This window comes from Penicillium daleae (assembly GCF_028827525.1).
Source record: "Penicillium daleae strain IBT 16125 chromosome Unknown utg000002l_segment0_segment0, whole genome shotgun sequence".
NCBI lineage: Eukaryota > Fungi > Ascomycota > Eurotiomycetes > Eurotiales > Aspergillaceae > Penicillium > Penicillium daleae.
This window is the reverse complement of record NW_026623150.1, coordinates 2,818,713-2,838,357: the sequence shown is the minus strand read 5'-3', so window position 1 is coordinate 2,838,357 and position 19,645 is coordinate 2,818,713. Positions and strand designations below refer to the sequence as shown.

The 19,645-nt window shown below is 51.6% G+C and overlaps 6 protein-coding genes across 6 annotated transcripts; 3 read left to right on the top strand and 3 right to left on the bottom strand.

Annotated features, from left to right (window-relative positions):
* Positions 1 to 21: 21 nt before the first annotated feature.
* On the bottom strand, positions 22 to 1,256 carry N7458_002011 (exosome non-catalytic core subunit RRP42; the record flags this gene model as incomplete). Its single annotated transcript, XM_056905394.1, has 2 exons — positions 22 to 642; positions 726 to 1,256. The coding sequence occupies 2 exons, from the start codon at positions 1,254 to 1,256 to the stop codon at positions 22 to 24; spliced, it is 1,152 nt and encodes a 383-aa protein (XP_056769501.1).
* A 1,765-nt stretch (positions 1,257 to 3,021) lies between these two features.
* Positions 3,022 to 5,389, bottom strand: N7458_002010 (serine/threonine-protein kinase; the record flags this gene model as incomplete). The annotated part of the gene is made up of 2 exons (XM_056905393.1): positions 3,022 to 5,151; positions 5,225 to 5,389. 2 exons carry the CDS (start codon positions 5,387 to 5,389, stop codon positions 3,022 to 3,024), a joined length of 2,295 nt encoding a protein of 764 aa, XP_056769500.1.
* Positions 5,390 to 10,050: 4,661 nt separating this feature from the next.
* On the top strand, positions 10,051 to 10,329 carry N7458_002009 (uncharacterized protein; the record flags this gene model as incomplete). Its single annotated transcript, XM_056905392.1, has 1 exon — positions 10,051 to 10,329. One exon carries the CDS (start codon positions 10,051 to 10,053, stop codon positions 10,327 to 10,329), a length of 279 nt encoding a protein of 92 aa, XP_056769499.1.
* A 2,876-nt stretch (positions 10,330 to 13,205) lies between these two features.
* Positions 13,206 to 14,052, top strand: N7458_002008 (uncharacterized protein; the record flags this gene model as incomplete). Its single annotated transcript, XM_056905391.1, has 5 exons — positions 13,206 to 13,279; positions 13,341 to 13,367; positions 13,424 to 13,658; positions 13,750 to 13,836; positions 13,912 to 14,052. 5 exons carry the CDS (start codon positions 13,206 to 13,208, stop codon positions 14,050 to 14,052), a joined length of 564 nt encoding a protein of 187 aa, XP_056769498.1.
* Positions 14,053 to 15,697: 1,645 nt separating this feature from the next.
* N7458_002007 (uncharacterized protein) lies at positions 15,698 to 17,805 on the top strand (the record flags this gene model as incomplete). The annotated part of the gene is made up of 3 exons (XM_056905390.1): positions 15,698 to 16,534; positions 16,597 to 16,699; positions 16,760 to 17,805. The coding sequence occupies 3 exons, from the start codon at positions 15,698 to 15,700 to the stop codon at positions 17,803 to 17,805; spliced, it is 1,986 nt and encodes a 661-aa protein (XP_056769497.1).
* A 393-nt stretch (positions 17,806 to 18,198) lies between these two features.
* Positions 18,199 to 19,331, bottom strand: N7458_002006 (OB-fold domain-containing protein; the record flags this gene model as incomplete). The annotated part of the gene is made up of 2 exons (XM_056905389.1): positions 18,199 to 18,956; positions 19,199 to 19,331. The coding sequence occupies 2 exons, from the start codon at positions 19,329 to 19,331 to the stop codon at positions 18,199 to 18,201; spliced, it is 891 nt and encodes a 296-aa protein (XP_056769496.1).
* Between the last annotated feature and the right edge of the window lie 314 nt (positions 19,332 to 19,645).

Genomic DNA, 19,645 nt, shown 5'->3' with positions numbered 1-19,645 from the left:
TTTTGCATGTCTAGACAGAACTCATGACACCTCCACACCCTCCAAACCTTCCAAGACTTCTTCACCAACACCGCCCTTTTTCAACGCCGTCTTGACCATCTCCGCAATAACACTGCGCTTAACACCTCCCCGGCGCGGCCGCCACACACCAGGAACCTCCTCCTCACCCGTAGCGGGATTCAAAACAGCCACGTCTTCAGTAGGCGCTACGGCACCCAGCATGCTCACATTCTCCGAGTTAGGCACACCCGGCTGAGTCAATCGAGATGGAGGGTCAACCGTGCGAATGGAAAGCAGCTTCAAGGTACCCGCCTCGCTATCGCGCGTAATAGAGATAGCCAGCACAGCGTCCGCAACGGCAATTTCCTCCCGATTGGGATCAAAGATGATGTTCTCGCCGACGGAAATAACGAGCAGCGTCACAGGTGGACGAACGAACGATGACCCGGTCGAGTTCGTTTTCCCCGAAGAAAGAGACGGTCGTGGATAGAGATACTCGGCCACAGCCCAGTCATCGTCGAAAAACGGATCCTCCTCGCCTTGAGACTTGCGCTTGGGAAGTTTCGTAGACAAAAGAGCAAGATGTGTAGTCAGCGAGAGAAGAGGAAGAGGATATGCAAGAGGTTGCGAGAGAAGAAGAACCTATAGCACCACAAATTAGCAATCCACCCGCGAATCAATAGGACGAGGCTGGATAGAAAGTCCCGCGCAGAAAAAAAACATACATCAATGTACAACCGCCAATGCCACCGTTTATTAATGACCAGCCGCTCCTTAAGCCCGCCAGCCATATCACTCGCCTCCCGCGTCCCAACAGCACCCACAAGACTCTCCCGCATCATCTCAGACAAGAACACCGGCAGCGCATCGTCATCTCTAAACCCAGGAATCTCAATCGACATCTGCACCCACGACCCATGGCCCCCAACAGCAGCAGACCCCTCCTGCTCGCCGCGATCTAGACCCGCGCCCCCATCATTCCGCGCAAGCGTCTCGTTCGCTAGGACCGTCTTCTCGACTTCAGCCTTGACGCCGACGATAGCCTGCGTCCCGTCTGCGAAACCGATGCGCGCGCTGCCGTTCGTGCCGGGCAGGATATTTGTTTCGGCGGTTAAGGGCCGGAATTGCGTTGGTGAGCGGCCGTCTGGGCGGATGGGTGTTTTGGGGAGTGAGAGGGAGCTGTAGAGGTAGGAGAGTTCGGCGGGGGAGAGGTGGGGGACTTGGGAGGCTGATGAGGCCTGTCTTTGGTTGGACATGGCTGGGTATATGTGGGATTGTCGTCGTGAGGAGGGACGAGAGGTATGAGGAGTGATTGCGCAGCTCCGCTAGCTGAGCTGCGGGATTCTTTTTTTGATGGAGATGATCGAAGTCTGCAGGTGAAGGTGCAGTCTGCGGTCTGCGGGCGTTCTTGAAGAAGATTACTGCAACTCGAACCAGTAATAAAAACTTGAATGGCGCGACAAACTCCAGCCACAAAACGGTAGTCGAATGTGTTGAGATATCAATCGTGAAAAAAAGTCATGAGGGCCAGAGCTGCTCGATTGGGAAATCTTGATGGCCGCCGGATCATCATTGCTCCGAGCCTATTGGGCCGCATAGTTCGACAAAACAACGAGACGGACATCGCAACAGCGACAGTACTGTATGCAGATACTCTAAAATTATAACCAAGTCTCTACAGTTACCTCTTAATCAGGACAATCTATCATTTTCCAAGTCCATTTCCTAGACGTCTATGCCAATTGATTGCCGCGTATAAGCCAAGCGGTCTTTATACTAGTTACAACCTCACTTTGTTTACTCGATACAACGTCGAAGATAGGGATGCATGTTGCTACCTACGAAATACATCGACGCCACCAGATACCATCTCAACAAACAAGTCAAGTCAAATTCTACCAGCACATGACTCTAAGGAAACCGGAAACCCCAAATACAGCCAAATGCGCCAACCTAATGGCCAACATACTTTGAACCGTCGAGAACGGGTTCTGAACCCGAATCTACATTGAAGGAAATCGGTTATGAAGGTTTTGATGGAGCACATGTATAGAGAAGGAGTATTATGCGTAAAAGTGTATATATAAAAGGCCCATTCGCCATAGGAGATATATTACAATCAGATAATCCCACCAGACCGGATCCCAGCCAGTCTAGCGTATCAGTCGAGGACGAGCCCTAGAAAAAGGATAGTAAAATGGTACAAGAAAGTAAAGAGTGAACGAAAGAATTCCAACCCCGATCGACGATGAGGAATTGAAAAGGAGAGTGATATAGCGAGATAGAGAGAGAGGGCGGCAGAGAGGGAACAAGTGATAGACAAAAGTAGGAGTAGCAGGGTAGGGAGCCAGGACAGACAATGTACAGTGTGAGAGAGTAAAGTATAGACAAAAGAAAATGAAAAGACCATGTTCATCGGAAAAAGGAGGGCCGATAGGCAAAACTGTGCAAATGCAGGGATGTGGATTGTGCGTAATAGGGAGTGGTATATAATGCGGCTTGCGCGTAGGTGGTATCAAGATGAGTGGAAGGAAAGGAAAAGAAATGTGGAAAATGGACAATGTGCAACGCCAGATGAGGATCGCAAGCGAAAGGACTCCAGATAACCCGAGAGAGGAAATGGTGGGAAATGTAAAGAAAAGGGGGAATCAACACATAGTGCGAGGCCGGGTCCATCTATATCAAAAAAGGCCTTTGGGGGTATGAAAAGAAGAAGAAAAAAATATGAAATGAGGGGAATCAGAAACCGTGTCCGCCAGCGCAAGATCAGATCAAATCGAGAAATAGCCCAACCGTGAGAAGAGATGGAAAAAGAAAGAACCCGAAACGAAAAAAGCCGATACGCCTAAACTCGGTTTGTGTCCGCTTTTTGGCGCATTCTCTCGCCTGATTTTTTGTTTTTCTCATTTCATCTGGAGTGAGGAAGATGGAGATAGAGATGCAGATGGATGGTGTTGGAGTAGGTAGGAAGGAGTTGTTTCGAGATGGTTTGTTGAAGATAGGAGTCGACACCGCTCTCGCTTAGATGTAGTTGGATGCAGAAGGAAAGTGCAAGGTGGTCGCCTTGTTATTCCACTCCGCCTCCTCGTAGGGAGGGGTTGGCCATTGCCGATTGGAGTTGGAGTTGCTGGTCTTGGCCAGGCTCTGCTTGACAGGAGTCTCAAAGTAGCCATCGGCCTTGGCGGTGGGTGAAGGAGTGGGATAGGGGCTGGGGAGGGCATGCGAGCCATCGGTGTGTCGGTGGCTCACATCGGGAGCGTGAGAATTCAGTGATTGTGCCTGAGCAAGACGATTGGCAGCCTTGCTGGCAGAATGCAGGACCTCATCCAGGAGCTCGTCCTCTTCTTCCGGTGTCTCATACCGGTGAACGGGGTGACCCGTCATCTGCAGCGCTCGCCGTGTCCGGCTTGAGATGGGGCCGGGGTTGCTGGTGGGCATTGACTGCCGCTTAATGGCGTTATCAGAGTTGTTCGTCAGGTGCACGGGAATATTGCTGAGAGTCGACGTGTCCAGAGCGTACTTGACGCTCTGGAGAGCCTTGTCCAGCTCACTGAGATCGGAGTGCGGCTTGGGATCGCCCGGGTGCGATCCATCAAGAGCCATTGAGGAGCGGTTTGACCAGGGAATACAGCCGGCGTTAGCCTCGATATCCTCCACTGCTTGATTGGCCTGATTGCGTCCAGAGAGGCGGCGCGCACGCTTACGCAAGTGTGAGAAGAAGCTCTCCTTCGTGGTAGGAGTAGTACTGCCTGAGCCATTGAGCATACGCTCAGCCTCCTGGCGATGCACATCCGAGTAGTGATTTCCATTGGAATTGACGGACAGTTGACGGCCAATCTTCTTAGTCTTGCCCTGGTCGGTCTCGGAAGGCTTGGATGCTTCACCATGCGCCACCGTGGCATTGGCTTGTGCGGTCACGGAGTTGGAGAGGGGGGACACGGGGCGGATCGAAGGAAGAATGGGCATGGGGGCACCGTTGGCCCAAGTCGCCCGCTTGGCATTCGCTGGGCGGGCCTTGACCGGCTGGATTTCAGGGACGGTATTGTAGGTCACAGCAGGAGGTCTAGCAGGGCTGTCCCCATCAAGAGTCGGAACGGGGCTCTCAGACCGGCCAATCAATGAGCGACGGAACCACGAAGGCTTGGAGGAAAGGGTTGGGGAGTCGCTAGGAGTGAGTGTGGGGGACTTAAAGCTCTTGTCGGACGGTTTGCGACCCAGCAGGCGCGAAGAAGTAGATGACTTGGGCCGCAATGGGTCCACCGCATCAGTAAAGAACTCGTGGTTCAAAGCCTGAGTTGAGGTCGGGCGGTTCTTGGGATCCCACATGAGACACCAGGTCACAAAATCGGCGAGCGCCGCCGGCCATTGCGGCTGCTGAAGAACGGTGTCCATTGAATGCGGCGCCATCTTGGGGAATGTGAAGCCCAACTTGTGGGCCAATCGAGATCCTTCGCGCCACTCACCACCACCAATCTTCGCACCCGACTTGCTGTACCAGTTTCCGGGGCTACCCATAATCTCACACACGCGCCATACTTGATCGACTTCATTACCTCCTGGGAACAATGGCTTGAGCGTAGCGATTTCGACAGCCATGGCGCCGACGGCCCACATATCGACGGGGGCGGAATAGACTCCCGCACGCAGGAGCACTTCAGGAGCCCGATACCAGCGGGTCGAGACGTAGGTGGTGTAGGGCTGTTTAGAGTGCGTCTCGCGCGCAAGACCGAAGTCCGCGATCTTCACAGTGTAGGTTGGAGGGGTGGAAGGAGGCGTGACGAGGTTAGAATAGCGGCTGAAGGTAGAGTCATTGGGAGCGGAGGTCGACACCAGAATGTTCTCGGGTTTGATGTCGCGGTGGAAGAAGTGGTGGGCGTGAATGTGGTCCAAGCCGGACAGGATCTGATACAGAATACTCTTGACGTGCTTGCCTTCGAAGTACTTGTGATCGCGGGCTTTCATCAATTGGTAGAGGTTACCATCCATGTACTCCATACAGATGTGGAGCTTGTGGGTGAGGGGGTCGAGAAAGATGTCGAGCGCGGGGACGAGATGAGGGTGAATGGGGAGGGTGCGCAGGAAAATGACTTCTCGGAGCTCTAGACATGGGCCTAGTGAGTCGAAAGTCTTCTTCATCGTTTTAATTGCGACCTAGAATCGTTCGATTAGTATTCAGGTCGGTCATCACCCACGACGGTTGTTGTTTTCGTATCAGGGTCCATACCATCGTCCCCCGTCGCGCAATGTGGGCACCGGCAGTCCGAACACGGGCCAAGGCGACGCTACCAAAGCTGCCATCGCCGACCTCTTTCATGACCTGAAATCGCTCTTCCAGGCTAGCCACGGACGTGTTTGTCCGCCGAGAGGGAGGATCATATGTGACAGTCATGGTGGACGGTATCTCTTGGGATCTGCCAGCAGATGAAGAGAGGTCTTCATTGCGTTTCAGTCAGTTTTCTGCAGGCTCCAAACAAATAGCCGCATATCATGAGCGATACGTTCGGATGGGGGGCCTCATACATTAGAGAGAAGGGGGGGTGTTTTAGGGCGGAGATCCCACGACAGTTTCGGGGAAGCAGTCAATTGGGGCCGACGCGCATCGAGGAATGTAGTTATAGCGAGTAAGGAGGCAGCGTTGCTCCCATTAGTTGGAACCGGGGACGGGGTGTGTATGGGTTGGTTGAGGTGAGTTTGTCGGGATAGTATGTAAGGAGTGACGGAGTAGTTGGCAAGATTCAGTTGGGTGGTGAGGTAGGGAGAAGGAGGAGGATGAGTGAGGAGGGGAGATTGTAGAGAGGATCAAAAGGTTCAAGAGGAGGAGGGGGGCAGAGGAGGGAATCAGTCCATAGAATAATGGAATTCGATTCCGTCCGGGCACGATGCAATAATAAAAAGGAATAGGCCAAAATAGGAGAAGGCCGGTAAACCCGTTCGACCCGTTTGGGAGGGGGGCACAGGAGAAAAAGCGTGGAGCGGAGGCCAAGGGAAGGGCCAGTCGAGCCAGTTCGAGCCAGTCGAGCCCCTGAGGCGTTGACAGCTCTCGAGCTTCGGACGGGGCCGTGGGGACGGTAAATTAAACCACGTTAGGGCGCAGATCAGTCCACTTGTTTAGGATGATCCTGGGTTTTTATTACCCGTTTTTGGAGGGAGGAGGTAGAGTAGGGGGGTGGAGGGGTTGGAGAAATGAAGTTCGGAGGTTGACAGATGTCGAGTGGAAAGAGAGAAGAAGCGAAATGCTGATAGAAAAACGCCTGCACGAGGACGAGGCCAGAGGAGGGGGTAAGAAGGAACAGTTCAGTGGAGGAGGCATCGCGTTCAACCCTCCATAATTATTCTGTAAATTCTCTAATAATAATCATGTTTTTTAATTTTTCTTGAAAAATGCCAGAAACTAAAAACTAATTAATCCCGCGAGACGCCAAAAAAGTACGAGGAGTAATAATTCCGCGGTAATCATCTATACGTGAAGAATTACGGGTCTCATCATGACCCGCCCACAACTTCGTCCATCGTGAGTGGACTGCTCCCGTATATTATGATTGATGACGAAGGGAAAACACACCAGAACCCAGACTAGACCGAGAAAAGCCATCCACCAACAGAATACCTCGTCCACCAAAAAGTTCACCAAACTCAGTCCCAAGAACGGGCAGCTCCCGCGTCATCCAATGGCACCCTCCGAGTGGACGGCGCGGGTTCCTGATACTGCCGGCATACACGATCAGGACGACGATTCCCGCATCATCGATGTTTTTTACGGTCACGTATGGTATGTACGAGCCACTCAACACCACGCTAAGCACTCTTTGGGGGGTAGACTGCTTCCAACGGTCGTTCTGGTTCATGGATTAGTGGCGATTAGTCAAAGAGTTAGTGAAGACGCTAAAGGGAAGAGGGACACGCTTCTTTTTGTTTTGGAAAGAAAATAATTATCTAAATATTAAAACTAGAGCGAGCAAGAAAAGCAAGTCTCATCGTCGTTGACGAAGGAAATACCGCAGGCTAGTCTCCCTCCACCGCCGAGTAAATTATTGACCCTCCATGAGAAATCGTGATCAACTGATCAAATGACCAAAGGGATCCGGAGCAGTGAGTGGTCTCTCTCTCCAAGAAACGGTATTGTATCATCTGCCTCGGTAGCACAAAACAAACCTGCACGCTCGAGCGCCTAATTCACAGGGGGGTTGGGCATTCACCGTGTGGCCTGTCGCGGTCGCCCACGCAGCCCTGGAGGGGGGGCCAAGTAGCGGCCCAGCAAGCAGTTCGTTACTTATTGGTCGGGGGAGGGGGGGCAAGAGGGCTTGGTGGCCGCGTTGTCAGGAAAAACATGTATTTTATACGTGCCTCTCGAGGGAGAAGAGGTATTCGACTTACAGTACGGAGTACATCCAGGGCCTCGTCGCGACCATTTAGGTCGGGGATGCTTTTTACAACCCGCGTGGTAGAACTCTATAGTGGTGGAACTCTATAACTCCCTATTCCTACAGGTACCCGTGCCCTCGAGACCTACTTCATCACTGAGATTACTGTACGTTGTAGCTCTATCACGAACCAAGTTGACAGGATCAAAAGTCATGACGTTGGAGAAACACATCACAATCAGATCTCCCAGCCCTCTCACACACACCCCGTATTATTCCCTCCAGCTTCGGTCCGACACATCATTTTTTGGCCCAGGGCCTCGACCACAAGGCGCACACAAAACCCAACCAGGTGATGACTGCTCTGATATGTACTCCATACTCCGTGCCTACTCCGTACATGTCCTACCCTTGGTTTCGGGTTTCGGGGACTGATCTTTAATCAGGTTATAGATCATGGATCATGCTAGATCGCTCAATAATCCTCATCAGTATAATAGTACATAATGCAGTAACATTTCCGTCCTCGCATCGGAAAAACTGCAACATCTCCCCTGTTTCGCCCATCAGCGCGATTGTTGATGCTCGTTGACCGGGCATCCGGCGCGTCTCGCCACCGGATCTTCCTTTCGTTGGATCCGAGATACTCTGGGGGGAAGAGAGCGGAAACAGGAGCGCTTTTTCTTTTCTTTTTTCTTTTTTCTTTTTTCCATTTTTTGAGAAAACGGAGCTCCTACTGGTCCGAATATCCACCCCACCAATGATGAATCACAATCATTTTGAAGCAGTACCAAATACATTCAAAGCGCAGTGTGTTATGTCGTACTTATAGTTTTATAGTCCATGAGGGAGGACATTGTTTTGTCTTTGTGACGGGACAAAAAGACCAAGAGGCAAAAATTGAGGGACATTAGGCTCGGGTAGACGGAGGCGTTCGCATAGACCTGGGGAGAGTAAGCTTAAGCCGGACAGTACCATGGGTCGGGGCCTCTGGGCAATGCATCCCACCTGCATTTATTTTGCTAGCGAATTGTTATTGGCAGCCTTGTTTATTGAATGTGGTCTGTTGCATCCGTTGACAGACATCGATACATTATGTATCACAGCACTCGTTATCCCTCTCCATTCCAAATCATCTTTACTCCGTACACTCGGATCCGTTTCCCCCTCTGCTTTGCTGGCGCGGGGGGAGTGTCGAGAGGCGCCAGCCCCGGCAGGCTGGTTAATACAAATTGGACACACCGATGCGACGCCCAGCCCATTATTAGGACTGAAAGCGGGTGCTTTCCGAGACGCGACTCAGACGCCCTCCGGCTTTGCACTTTGATTCGATTCGGTTTGGCTGGGTCTCGTCTGCTGTCTTTCTTTGTTGTGGTCGTTTTCGCTGATGCGAACCGAAACTGGCCCCCCCCTCTCGCTTCGACGACCCTGTCGGGACTACGGAGTAGTCATGCCATAATTGATAAAATCTCTCAATTTTCAAAAAATACCAATCCTTCGACTCCTTCCCGTGTGGCCCAAGGATCATGGGTAGGAGATTAGGAAGCGGCGATCTAGGTCCAATCATAATCCTGGTCACCAAACGGTCAGCTCAATGGCTGGGAGACTGGGGACAAAGAAACGACACAAAAAAGGACCTCATCAGATCCCGATATCGCCAGCGATCATCTTACTCCCACCTGTAGATTTACAGGGCGCATACGCTTTCCGCGAATCCATGACTCTGGCGCTGCTCCACTTGCCAGGAACCCGAGGACGCAGACGTGGGTGGACGATCATCGCAGCCCAATCTACCTGTCAGGTCGGGGACTGTATATGGGCTGTGAATCGATACGTAATGAGGTCGATCGGTCACTCTTAGGACTGTAATTTGTACAATATTATTCTGATGCATGGCGTATGGTTACCGAGTGCACCTCCGCGCCATTCTTTCTACGAGCGGGAGTGCTGGACAATGACTGGTGATTTCAAATGAAGCTATCAAAACAAAACAATCGATAGATGTACATGCCGACAGTAAATAATCAACCACCCATTGTCCCAAATTATTATACATCACAATCACTATAGTACTGTACATATCTGTCGACTCCGTATCAATTACGTGCAGCCGATATGTACTGAAAGAATGCACCTGTCAAACCCGACGAACCCTGGGGCGACCGTTTGGCCCGCCAGGATCCTTCGAGGCCGCAAATCACATCTCGATCAGGGTGCTGCGCTGCCGCGTCCACTCCGCGAATAGACTTCGCTCATGTCAATCCTCAATCATGTCGCATTCATCGAGCTCACCGGTATCCCTCTCAGCATATAGACTGTGGGTAATGAGCATGTGATGCATGAAACAATGGGAACCAGATCGGGGTCCCAAGGAGCGTTCGCTTCCCCCTGTCCCGAGCTCACTGCAGGAAATCTGGAGTACAGTCCATAACCCACAGTCCCTGCGGTAGGCTCACAAGGGCCGTACCGACGGCATACGGAGTCGTCCCAGCGATGAATTACCGGTGGGCCAGGGCCCATGAATTGGCTCGAAAAAGCAAGAGGAGCCAAAGCAATGTCCAACGAGAACGAAAAACATCGCGAGACCATGTCTCCACCATATGAACATAGCGTAGTGCGCTTAAGCAAGAAAAGAGAAGCTTGGGCACCGGCACAGCGCCCAGTGCAGAGCATTCCAATCACGATCACCATGGAGGTTGGAGCAGCACCGCCAATCCTCCACTCTCCATCACCGCCACGCCATCAACACACCTCCAACGACCTTGGCACTCACCGCATCTCCCAGAATACAGCCAACCTCCCTACACCGCGTATCCTAACGACGCCTCCGCAGTCACGAGTGGAGGGCAGTGGAGTCGGGACCTCGCGGGACCTCCAACTGAAGATGCTCGTCACTGGCGAATCTCCCCGGTCCACAGTATCCACGGCACTGACCAACACGCCAATTATCAAAAACAGAAGATCATAGTGCGATGGATCCCATTTACACGCCAACAAAGCCATTGGGCGGACTCGAAAGAGGTGGGAGGAGGCAGTTGGCAACCAGTTCATCGGGTCGCAAAGTGGACACTGATTCACCGCGCCCTCCAAGCATTATTATTGCTGGTCCACTACGCACGCGTTTATTGCTCAATGACCTCGCGGATGTGGACCTAGTGTCGCGCCGTGCTCTCGGGGAGCGGCGGATACTCCACTGGCGTGGGCCTCGTCCAGGCCCGTCCGACTCTCTCAATTTCCTTCAAACCAGAAGGAAAGGAGGGATCACTCTTGTTCCCTTTCGCCACTTGGGGCCAGCGCTCTGACAGCAACTATTTGCACCGCTGCCAGAGTGCCGGGAGGCGCCGGCGTATTTTGTTTGTTCTTTTGGGCTTCGAGAAGGGTCTTGCTGGGACCTTCTATCAAACTTGACGAACGCAAAAAACGGCAAGTATCAAACTTATGATGCGGAGTTTAACTTCACATGGTCATTGACATGGTGACTGGGCAACGCTCTGATGCGTTGATGCCTCTAACTTTTGCCATTGTTGATTTAACCGTGCCATTGCTTTGGCCTTTGCCACTGCCACGGCCGCGCCACTGACCAGAAAGAGCCTTGAGGAATCACCTGTCCATAGCCTCAAGTCTTCTCCAAGAATAGCCCTCAACGGGGCGAGGCAGAGTCGCACTGCTGCGCCTGTGCTTTCGCTGTTGCCTCGTGCTCTATTATTGTTTCTATTCTTTTTCTGCTTCTCCTTCTAGGGGCTCCGCTTAACCGTCCATCTCGTCAAATTCTTGTCTACCCCTCGGCTCCCTGAAAGAGCAACAAAACAACAAACCTGTTGATATTAACATGATGTGAGATTCAATCAACGGAGGCAGCAGCATCACTGCCACGACCCACAGCAGGCGCCGAACAAAGGAATTGTTCCAAATTAAATAATTCAGTATATCCCCTCCAGACCCTCCCCCTTTCCCAAATCCATCAACCTGGGACACTGGGAGCATCATCGCACGTATCAGGCAAATAAGGAAAAGAACTCCTACGTCAACCACCAACCTTCCCCCCATTCTCCCGCTAATCGACCCGATCGCATTCGAGGGTTGCCCATCCCATCTTGTCTCCCTACCTAACCCAGCCCTAGTGCCCGGGAATCCTTGACCCCTGGGACACTCCAACTTCCCATTTCCGTAACCAACCTCCGCTAACCTAGTAGAATAACTCTCTTATCCAATCCAACCTTACCCCTTCCAGTAGACTTGCACGACGAAATCCCTGGAACTGCGCCGGGTGCGGACCGCTGGTCCCCACTATCGCTGCGGAAACGCAGATTCCTATTCGACACTAGCGTTTCTGGAAGGTTGGAACCGCGGCTTCTATGGAGATGGACGAGGATGCGCGGCCCCTCCCCCCTTCTTCTTCCACCTCCTTGGTAAACTTTCTAAATAATCTATGCGTGGAATAATGTACCCTAATTTACTGTCCTCTCTCCTTTTTCCTATTGCCGGGGGTCTGACCGTCAACGTGGACCGAGGTGGCTAGTCTATTTCTGACGGGATGTGCAACTTAGCTTGTTGTAGCTTGTGGTTTAGGTTGGTTGCGTGGGAAATCGGGAGGTCCTCCCCCCTTATGAAGTTTCTGGAAGGCTTTGGCGTATTAGGTGCGATCCAATCGGGGATTTTAGTAGATAGGGGTTGATGGTTCATGGAGAGGAAAGTGCCGCTGTGGATTGGGCTTGCCTTTGTTTTGAGGAATTTTGGAAGCTTAATTGTTGTTGTCCATGATGGGCTGTAGAAAAGGAGTCATGTTAGAATTGTTGCGGACGGAGAGCTCCGTTTCTTGCGGAGTACCGAAATTGTGAAGGGTGGAAGTCTACTTAAGAGCAAGACATTGCTTGTCTCCTTAATGAAGTGATTAAGGGTTAAAGAAACAGGGAATGGCTGCTAAGAATTTTTACCTACATTTCGTGCGCTTATTAACTAAGCACCGTTTCTCCTTAGATCTGCTATATCTCCTATACCGCGAGTAGGCATATGATGGGTATCAACTATTTAGTGGCTATACATTTCCTAGCATCAAGAGACGAAACGAATATGAAATTGCTTCCTTAATCAGTACTATACGTTTCTATCTTCAATAGAAGTATCCTTAGAGACAGAGTAGAACTTACTTCTACTGGCTTTGTGATAGTGAATGCTTTGTCTACCCTAATATAAACGGTCCATCCATGACTGCATATAAAGATTGTATGAGAAGATAATTAGCACTTCTGTAAGAATATTATAAAGTGTCTCTTTCTTCGGGTCAATTTCCATTGTAGAATAAAGCGTCTTGCTTTCTCTTAATTTGTGCACTTTTATAGTTCGAAGCTCACGGTGCAACGGGGCTAAGTAAGAGATATGTTGTTTGGCCTCACCAGCCGAACACATATCAGACGAGCAGAATACATTTCTTTCCTTGTCTAGATTTCCGGTGATACCCATAATGACAGAATTAGTTCCGTACTGGCCTAGAGAAACGAAAAATTGCTCTATATCTCTGCATGTCCAACGTCCACAATAGATAGCAATCACTATCCATGACAACTCTTCCCATACAACCCATACAGGCATCCTCTCTATGATAGACTGGGTTAATTTCCATCCTAGATCTTCTCCAACTTTTAATCATTGAGCTCTGCCAAGGACGTCCTGAGGCACCTTCCCTCAGCGCACCGCGCCTTCCTTGCTTGCACCGTCCCACGCATTTAACATCATACTACCCGGTCCATTCGGCACCCTCCCCGACGACAACGACGACGACAACAACTTCTACAGTTGATTGTTTCCATGTCGGCTACAAGCTCGTTGATCTGAGGCACGAACAACATGGGAAAGAAAAATCGCACGTTCACTAGCGGCTGGGCGCCACCCGGTGGATGGAAAGGTGATATTGGAGAAGGGTATATGCCCCTCGACCTTTACTTCTCTCGAGGAAATATTTGCTGACAGAGTTCTTTACAGATTGGAGAACATGGCTCTCCCAGATCCGTGGGTATACCCTGAGCATTAGATCCGTGGTCATGTCGATGGCTAATCCACCACAGCATCACCTGCGCTCTTTGCGAAAGAGATCTGCCAAAAACGAGCTACAGTGCCTCTGCACTACGACGTCTCCACTTGGAAGTCCGCCGCAATGGACTTAATGCGTTGGACAACCAGCAAGTTGCTCGGTGCGAGGGTTGCGGTACCCAGTCACGCCCCGAACTTCAATGCATGTCTTGCAACAAGGTCCGGCCAATTGACGACTTTGCTCATACCCAGCGCCAGTATGATCAGCCGGTATGTGTGTTGTTAGTATGTGGCTGGGGGTTAGAGTGCAGCTCGCTGATATGAAAACGGTGAAACTGGACAGGTCTGTCTTCCATGCCAGGACGATTTGCAGCTCGATGAGCGAGACAAGGGTTCCACTGGACAAGTCTCGCGGGATATGGGCAAGTCGAACATGGAGCAGAGAGAGGTTAGACTTGTCGCTTTCAAAGTGTTTTGGTCTGCTACTTTGGGCCATGTGGTTAACACTCTCTTGCTCTTCTAGAATCCTGGATCCGCCGTTGCGTTCACCGAGACTAGCAGCATGGCTGATCATGGAATGTCAAAGGAATCTAGCACGGAGGAGGAGGATGATAAATCAAAGTCGATGAATCGATATGACTTGATGAGAGCAGAGCAGGCATGATTCCACCGTTTCCTACATATCTTGGTGGAAAGTTGTGATATCGCTAATGATCAGATCTCCAAACAGTGGATTAGTGGCTCAGCTTCTAATTCGACCACTCGGAACTCCCCCTGGATTCAGAATGAGGGAGAGGAAATGCACTTTGATGCTGTCTTTGAGGATGATGAAGAGACCGCGTACTCCGGTTCATACCAATGGTGAGGTTCTGCGTGACCTCTGACCAGGCATAACTGTCTAGCGAACTCGCTGGTGGGTGTGATTGGGCATCATTGGCTCTGCATGGAGATTGGAGGATCTTGGGGGTGCTTTGTGTTTCCTCTCTTATCCAGTGGCCTCTCTTCCTTTTGTTGCGGGGAGATACGAGATTCTGTGAACGATGAATCTTTTTGTCCCCGGTGGTAGTAGCATACTACTGGCCTTGGTTGATGAAATTTAATGACCCCCTCCTCATTCTGTCCACTGGACCCATGAGATTCCGGAATTATTTCTGGTAGTTGAAATCTCCTGCTCTCCAGTAATTATGAAGCATTCTAGGGTACCCCCTTGTGCACACCCACGGGTATGACATCAGTGGTTCCACCCCACTCGAGCCACCGGTTCAGACCTTTTTGTATACTTTTATCTTCTTTTGTACAGTAACTTCGGCGGGCAAAGAGACGCAAATGGTATAGGATCTGGATCAAGTACGAAACAATCATCAATATTGTGGGAACTATCTAGCTGTAGGTCTCAAGAAAGTACACGATGGAGTCCAAAAATATATCTTGGCCCCGCGCTAACGCAGCCCGACCATGACGGGCCAAGGGCAGGTCTTAGGTAGGTACAGCGGTGGAATGATGACATTCCTCTGCCCGCGAGCCAGCTAACTACAACCCGTGAAGCCCATCCTTGATCACCGGCCAGTCGCCCTTGATTGGACACTGCTGGTCCAACGGAGCGAAGCCGACTGCTCGTATGCACCATGGCCGTCATGACACGCTTCCCACGCTCCTCACGATATGAAACGTGGTCAACGGCCACGCTGATAGGCGTAGAATGCATCGTAATTGACATAGTCGACATTCCTGACGCAGGCATCGCATGGAAGACGGATCCCGTCGATAGGAAAGATGCCGATCATGACGGGGGTCAACCAGAAAGTGCCCCGGATGGGCCCTGCCCTCTTGTGGCACTCGAATAGATTAAATCGGGCGCCACATTTCAACATCAACCGCCAGATTGCACCGGTGACGTCGAGTCTTCGTCTCTGTCCTTGTGCTTCTTTCCGAGTGTCCTCCCTCGTGGTTCTTTCTGTCCTTCCTCGAAGAAAGAAGAACAGTGACCCGATTTATACGATTATCTTTGCCCCGGAGTCCTGTTCCTGTGACGCCAGACTTGTTGGAGATCGCCACCCGTTTCCCCACAGCCCCTCCAGCGCTGACAATTCCTCTGCCTGACAACCTCCCTCGGGCGTCGGTTTTGTTTCTCGGTGTTTCTGTCGAGCCTCTGTGTCTCTCAAGTGTCTTTGCTATTTGCGTGCCCTCATCGTGACTCTCTTCAGCGCATCGACATCCTTGCTCGGTGCGCAGAGACTCCCCCGTGGTTCTCCCCACTCCCACCCTCCCCACTGCTGGTCTCTGCCTGAGGGCTCTGAATTACCTCCCAGATGGCTTACGATGGCTACCATTCATCTGCCAACCCCTATCAGCCAGGAAACATAAACTTGAATTTGAACTCCGATCTGAACGATCCTCACGGGTACTCGCAAACGCCCCCATACCCGTCGAGCAGCTACGAGCCCGACCGTCTGGATATGCCCCAACCACAGATGCCCCAACCACAGATGCCTCCGCCGGGATCGTCCCCTCACAGCATGGATTCAGATACACCCCGACCGCAGAATGTCGGACCGGGCCATGGCTACCTCAACGAGGCTGTCAGCTCGGCCGTCCACCATGCAAATTCTTCCGAATACTTATCTCCGGATGTTCTGAGTCAGATCACCGCAACTGTCATCCAACAGCTCAAAGCCACGGGTCTGGGCAATCTTCAAGGCCCTGGCGCATCCGCTGCACCGCCTTCACGATCGCAATCGCAGCAGCCTTCATGGTCCCAAGGCCGAGATGTGGCACCTCGCCCGCACTCCGAGTCGCCTCCCAATGTATCAAAGCGAGGCGACACTTTGCCGCAGATTAATACAATGTCCAGCAGCTTCGAATCTACGCAGCCATATACCGCCCCTCCGGTACCACCGCCATCTGGATTCCCGAGTGAGACCCGCGATACACGTCCAACCCCGAAGCCGTCGCCAGATCTGTTGACCAGCAGGCGCGAATCGGTATCCAGCCACGGGAGTCAGAAAATAGAACGGCCGAAACCGCCATCAAGAGATGCGACGGTCATGGAGATGACGACACTGGAGAAGATCTGGGGGAAACTGTTTGTGGATGGGAAGCCAACAAAGAGGCTGGGTCAGTTCTTACGAGGAATTGCGATGCACCTGGTATGGAATGATTCATTCATCTGAGATGACATCGGTGGGTAGAGGGCTAACTACCGTGCTAGATTGAGGATTACCCACCGGGAAATACCATCGTGATTGTTCCGGATAAGTTGCAAAAGTTTTATGCTGATACGGATGTTTCGTGGGACGCTTATCCATGGCAAGGTTCGTTACCCCGGGACAAACATCTGGCTTTGGTCAAGGTATCTAACTGATTTATTCCAGATATCTTTGATGACCGAACATCCTCAATCTCAAGGCTATTCCGAGAAGTTAAGGCTCAGCATCATCTTGTCCAGCTGGACGACCTCAAGGAACGACCCGATATTCCAGGTCTAACACCCAAGGGCTTCGAACTATGGGCCACGATTATGATTCAAGCTCACCCGGAGCGCGAATACGAACGTCTACAAAAGGCAGTCCTGAACATGCCCATTAGTAACCCCGATGATAAGAAAGAGCGCTTCCCCAAGGAGATCCCGCGCCGGTTGTTCCCTGAGGTGGCAGATCTCAAATTGAGAGAGGAAGTCGAGGAGCATATCATGAAGCATTGCGGTGTCGATTTGCCCCGTATTACAGACGAGGAGCGTTCACAAGCGACCCGGTCAAAGAAACCTGCCCCATCTCACCTTGAACCCTCTCAGCCTGCACCTACCACATCAGAGTCGACAGAGCGGTCCCGATCTTATGAACGAGGTCGACCCCCTCCCATGGCATCGTCTTCCTCCGCCGTGATCGACGACGAAGACGAGCCTCTTCCCCCAAAACCCATTGAGCGCGAAAGAAAACCATACACTGCTCACCCCGGCGGTGGAAAGAAGTACGAAGAGACTGGCCACACACGCAGTCGTACAGAGTCCTTCTCAACGGGTCGCCCACTTGATGTTCCCAGCTCGGCTACAAGCCACCGCCACTCAACCGCAGACAAATATAGCGCTGATCCGCTGTACTCTGCGCGATCAGGCTCGGGGCATGGCCATACACGGCGGCGATACTCGAGAGGATCGCGTAGCTCGTCCCGTGGCATGAGTCACGATTATAGACACTCGGAAAGTGACCTGCTCACCCGGGATGCTGGTCCTCCTCGATATGGCGGTGTTTCCACTGGAGAACTATACACGGAACCTACACCGATCTTGCCCGACGAGGATGTTCGTCGGTATAGAGAACATCACCGTGGTGGAAGTCGTGCCAGCGAGGATGAGTACTACCGTGGTCTGCTAGGAGGACAGGGTGGTGGACCCGTACCTGAGCACAAGCGGTACCATTAAGGGATGATATATCATCCTTTGGTTTTCAATTTATTGCAGCTCTACCCTTTTAGGGGGTTCGGTTTTTGATTGCCTCGCTGTTTTCAATACTTTTTCGGCCGGCGTTTCGTTGCATGAAGATACCCCCCAGTCTCTGGGGCTGGCGATGATGACTGATGAACCATGTCTCATGCTTTGACTCTCTCTGTTGATATATCCTGTCTCTGATCTACGTCTGCTCTATTTTCCATATATACGTCACATTTTATGCCTACTTACGAATGTCCACAAAAGCGCGCTCATATCCTGTCCGGTATTTAGCAATAAGCTTAGCCATGGTTTTTATTTGAAAAAATATCCCTCAGCTTCTGTCCGATGAACATGAGCTTTCGCCTTATACTCCGTCCTCGTTTTTTAATTAGCATCATCCGCACCTGATATCTTCTTCCGCCGAATATCACGCATAACATTAACACCATCCTCCTTACAAACCCCGGCCTCCTTAGCCCTCTTCCGCTCCTCCCTCTCATACCTCTTTTGGATATGTCGATAATCCCGCTCTTCCCGCTCAGCCCGCCTCTTGACCCGCTTCTCAGCCCGTTCCCTCTCCTCAATAGCCTTGAGATCCCCCCTCTCCGCTTCAGCTCGTAACTGCTCAATCTCCTCATCGAGCAGAACCCACGGCACGGCAAGAACCTCGACTAGAAATTGCAGTCGTTCATCGACGAATTGCATCTCGGCATTTGTGTCCCGGATTAGCGTGAAGCGCTCGAGATGGAGCTGCATCGTTGCCCGGAACCGGGAGAGTGTGCCTTTGATTTTGACTGTTGCTCCGGGCTGCAGGCAGGTTATATCCAGAATTGTGCGGTCGGTGGCGGAGACGTGCTCCGTCTGCGTTAACTGTGTTTTGGTGCTAGCTGTCTGTGCTGGGCCGTCCAGGGATGATGATGCCTCGGGCTTGGCTGTTGAGATACCCGAGGCATGGGTGTTATCTGGCTGTGTTTGGTCCCTTTCTTTGGGATCGGAGTGCAAGACACAGACATCTATTGTGGCGCCGCTGCTATCGTCTAGCGTTAGGATTGTGCGTTTGGTTATTTCTGTGCGGGCTACGACCACGCCGACCACGCTGGCGAAGCGGATTGGGTGGTTATTATAGAAGAATATTGCTTGGCCTGGATGTTATTAGCAGGTGTTATTTATATGCTGTTTTCATCCTTGTAAATGAAATAACGTAACAGAGGGCTTGTTATTTGCGATAGAAACCTAGTGAGGATCACTGCTCTCGGCCTCGGAAGAGGCTATCCTCAGACAAGGGTATGCATGAAGCCACCCCAACACACAACACACGTTGGATATAGAACCAGCACCCCGGAAAAAGCAAAGAGAATCAGGAAATGAAAGAGTAGGTCCATACCTTCAAAATTTCGCGGCCTCTGTAATCGATGGACATCTGCAGCCGCCATCTTCACCCAGGCGAAGTGCGTTGGCGAAGCCTTGAAGCAAAATGCGGGGTAGAAAACAGGGTCCGCATTGTGCGCTGTCGCCATTGGGTCATTTTCTCGTCGGGGGTATGGTGTTCATGTATGGGTTTGATTTTGTAGGAGGAGAGACCTGAGGGTGAGGGCGCTGGCGACGTCGTGGATGAGGATGTGCGGGGTCACGTGGGGATGAGTATATCCGACGCGTCTTTGATGTGTGAAGAGTTCTTCGTGCTGAAGCTGAGACAAGGCCATTGCTGAACGCACGCTAACGCATGATGCTAGGTCTAGCCACAAGACTTAGCCTAAGGACTAAATAGTCACAACTAGCCAATTACAGTGCCGCTCTAGAGCAATCATCCAAGTCATTCCACAGGGCCACT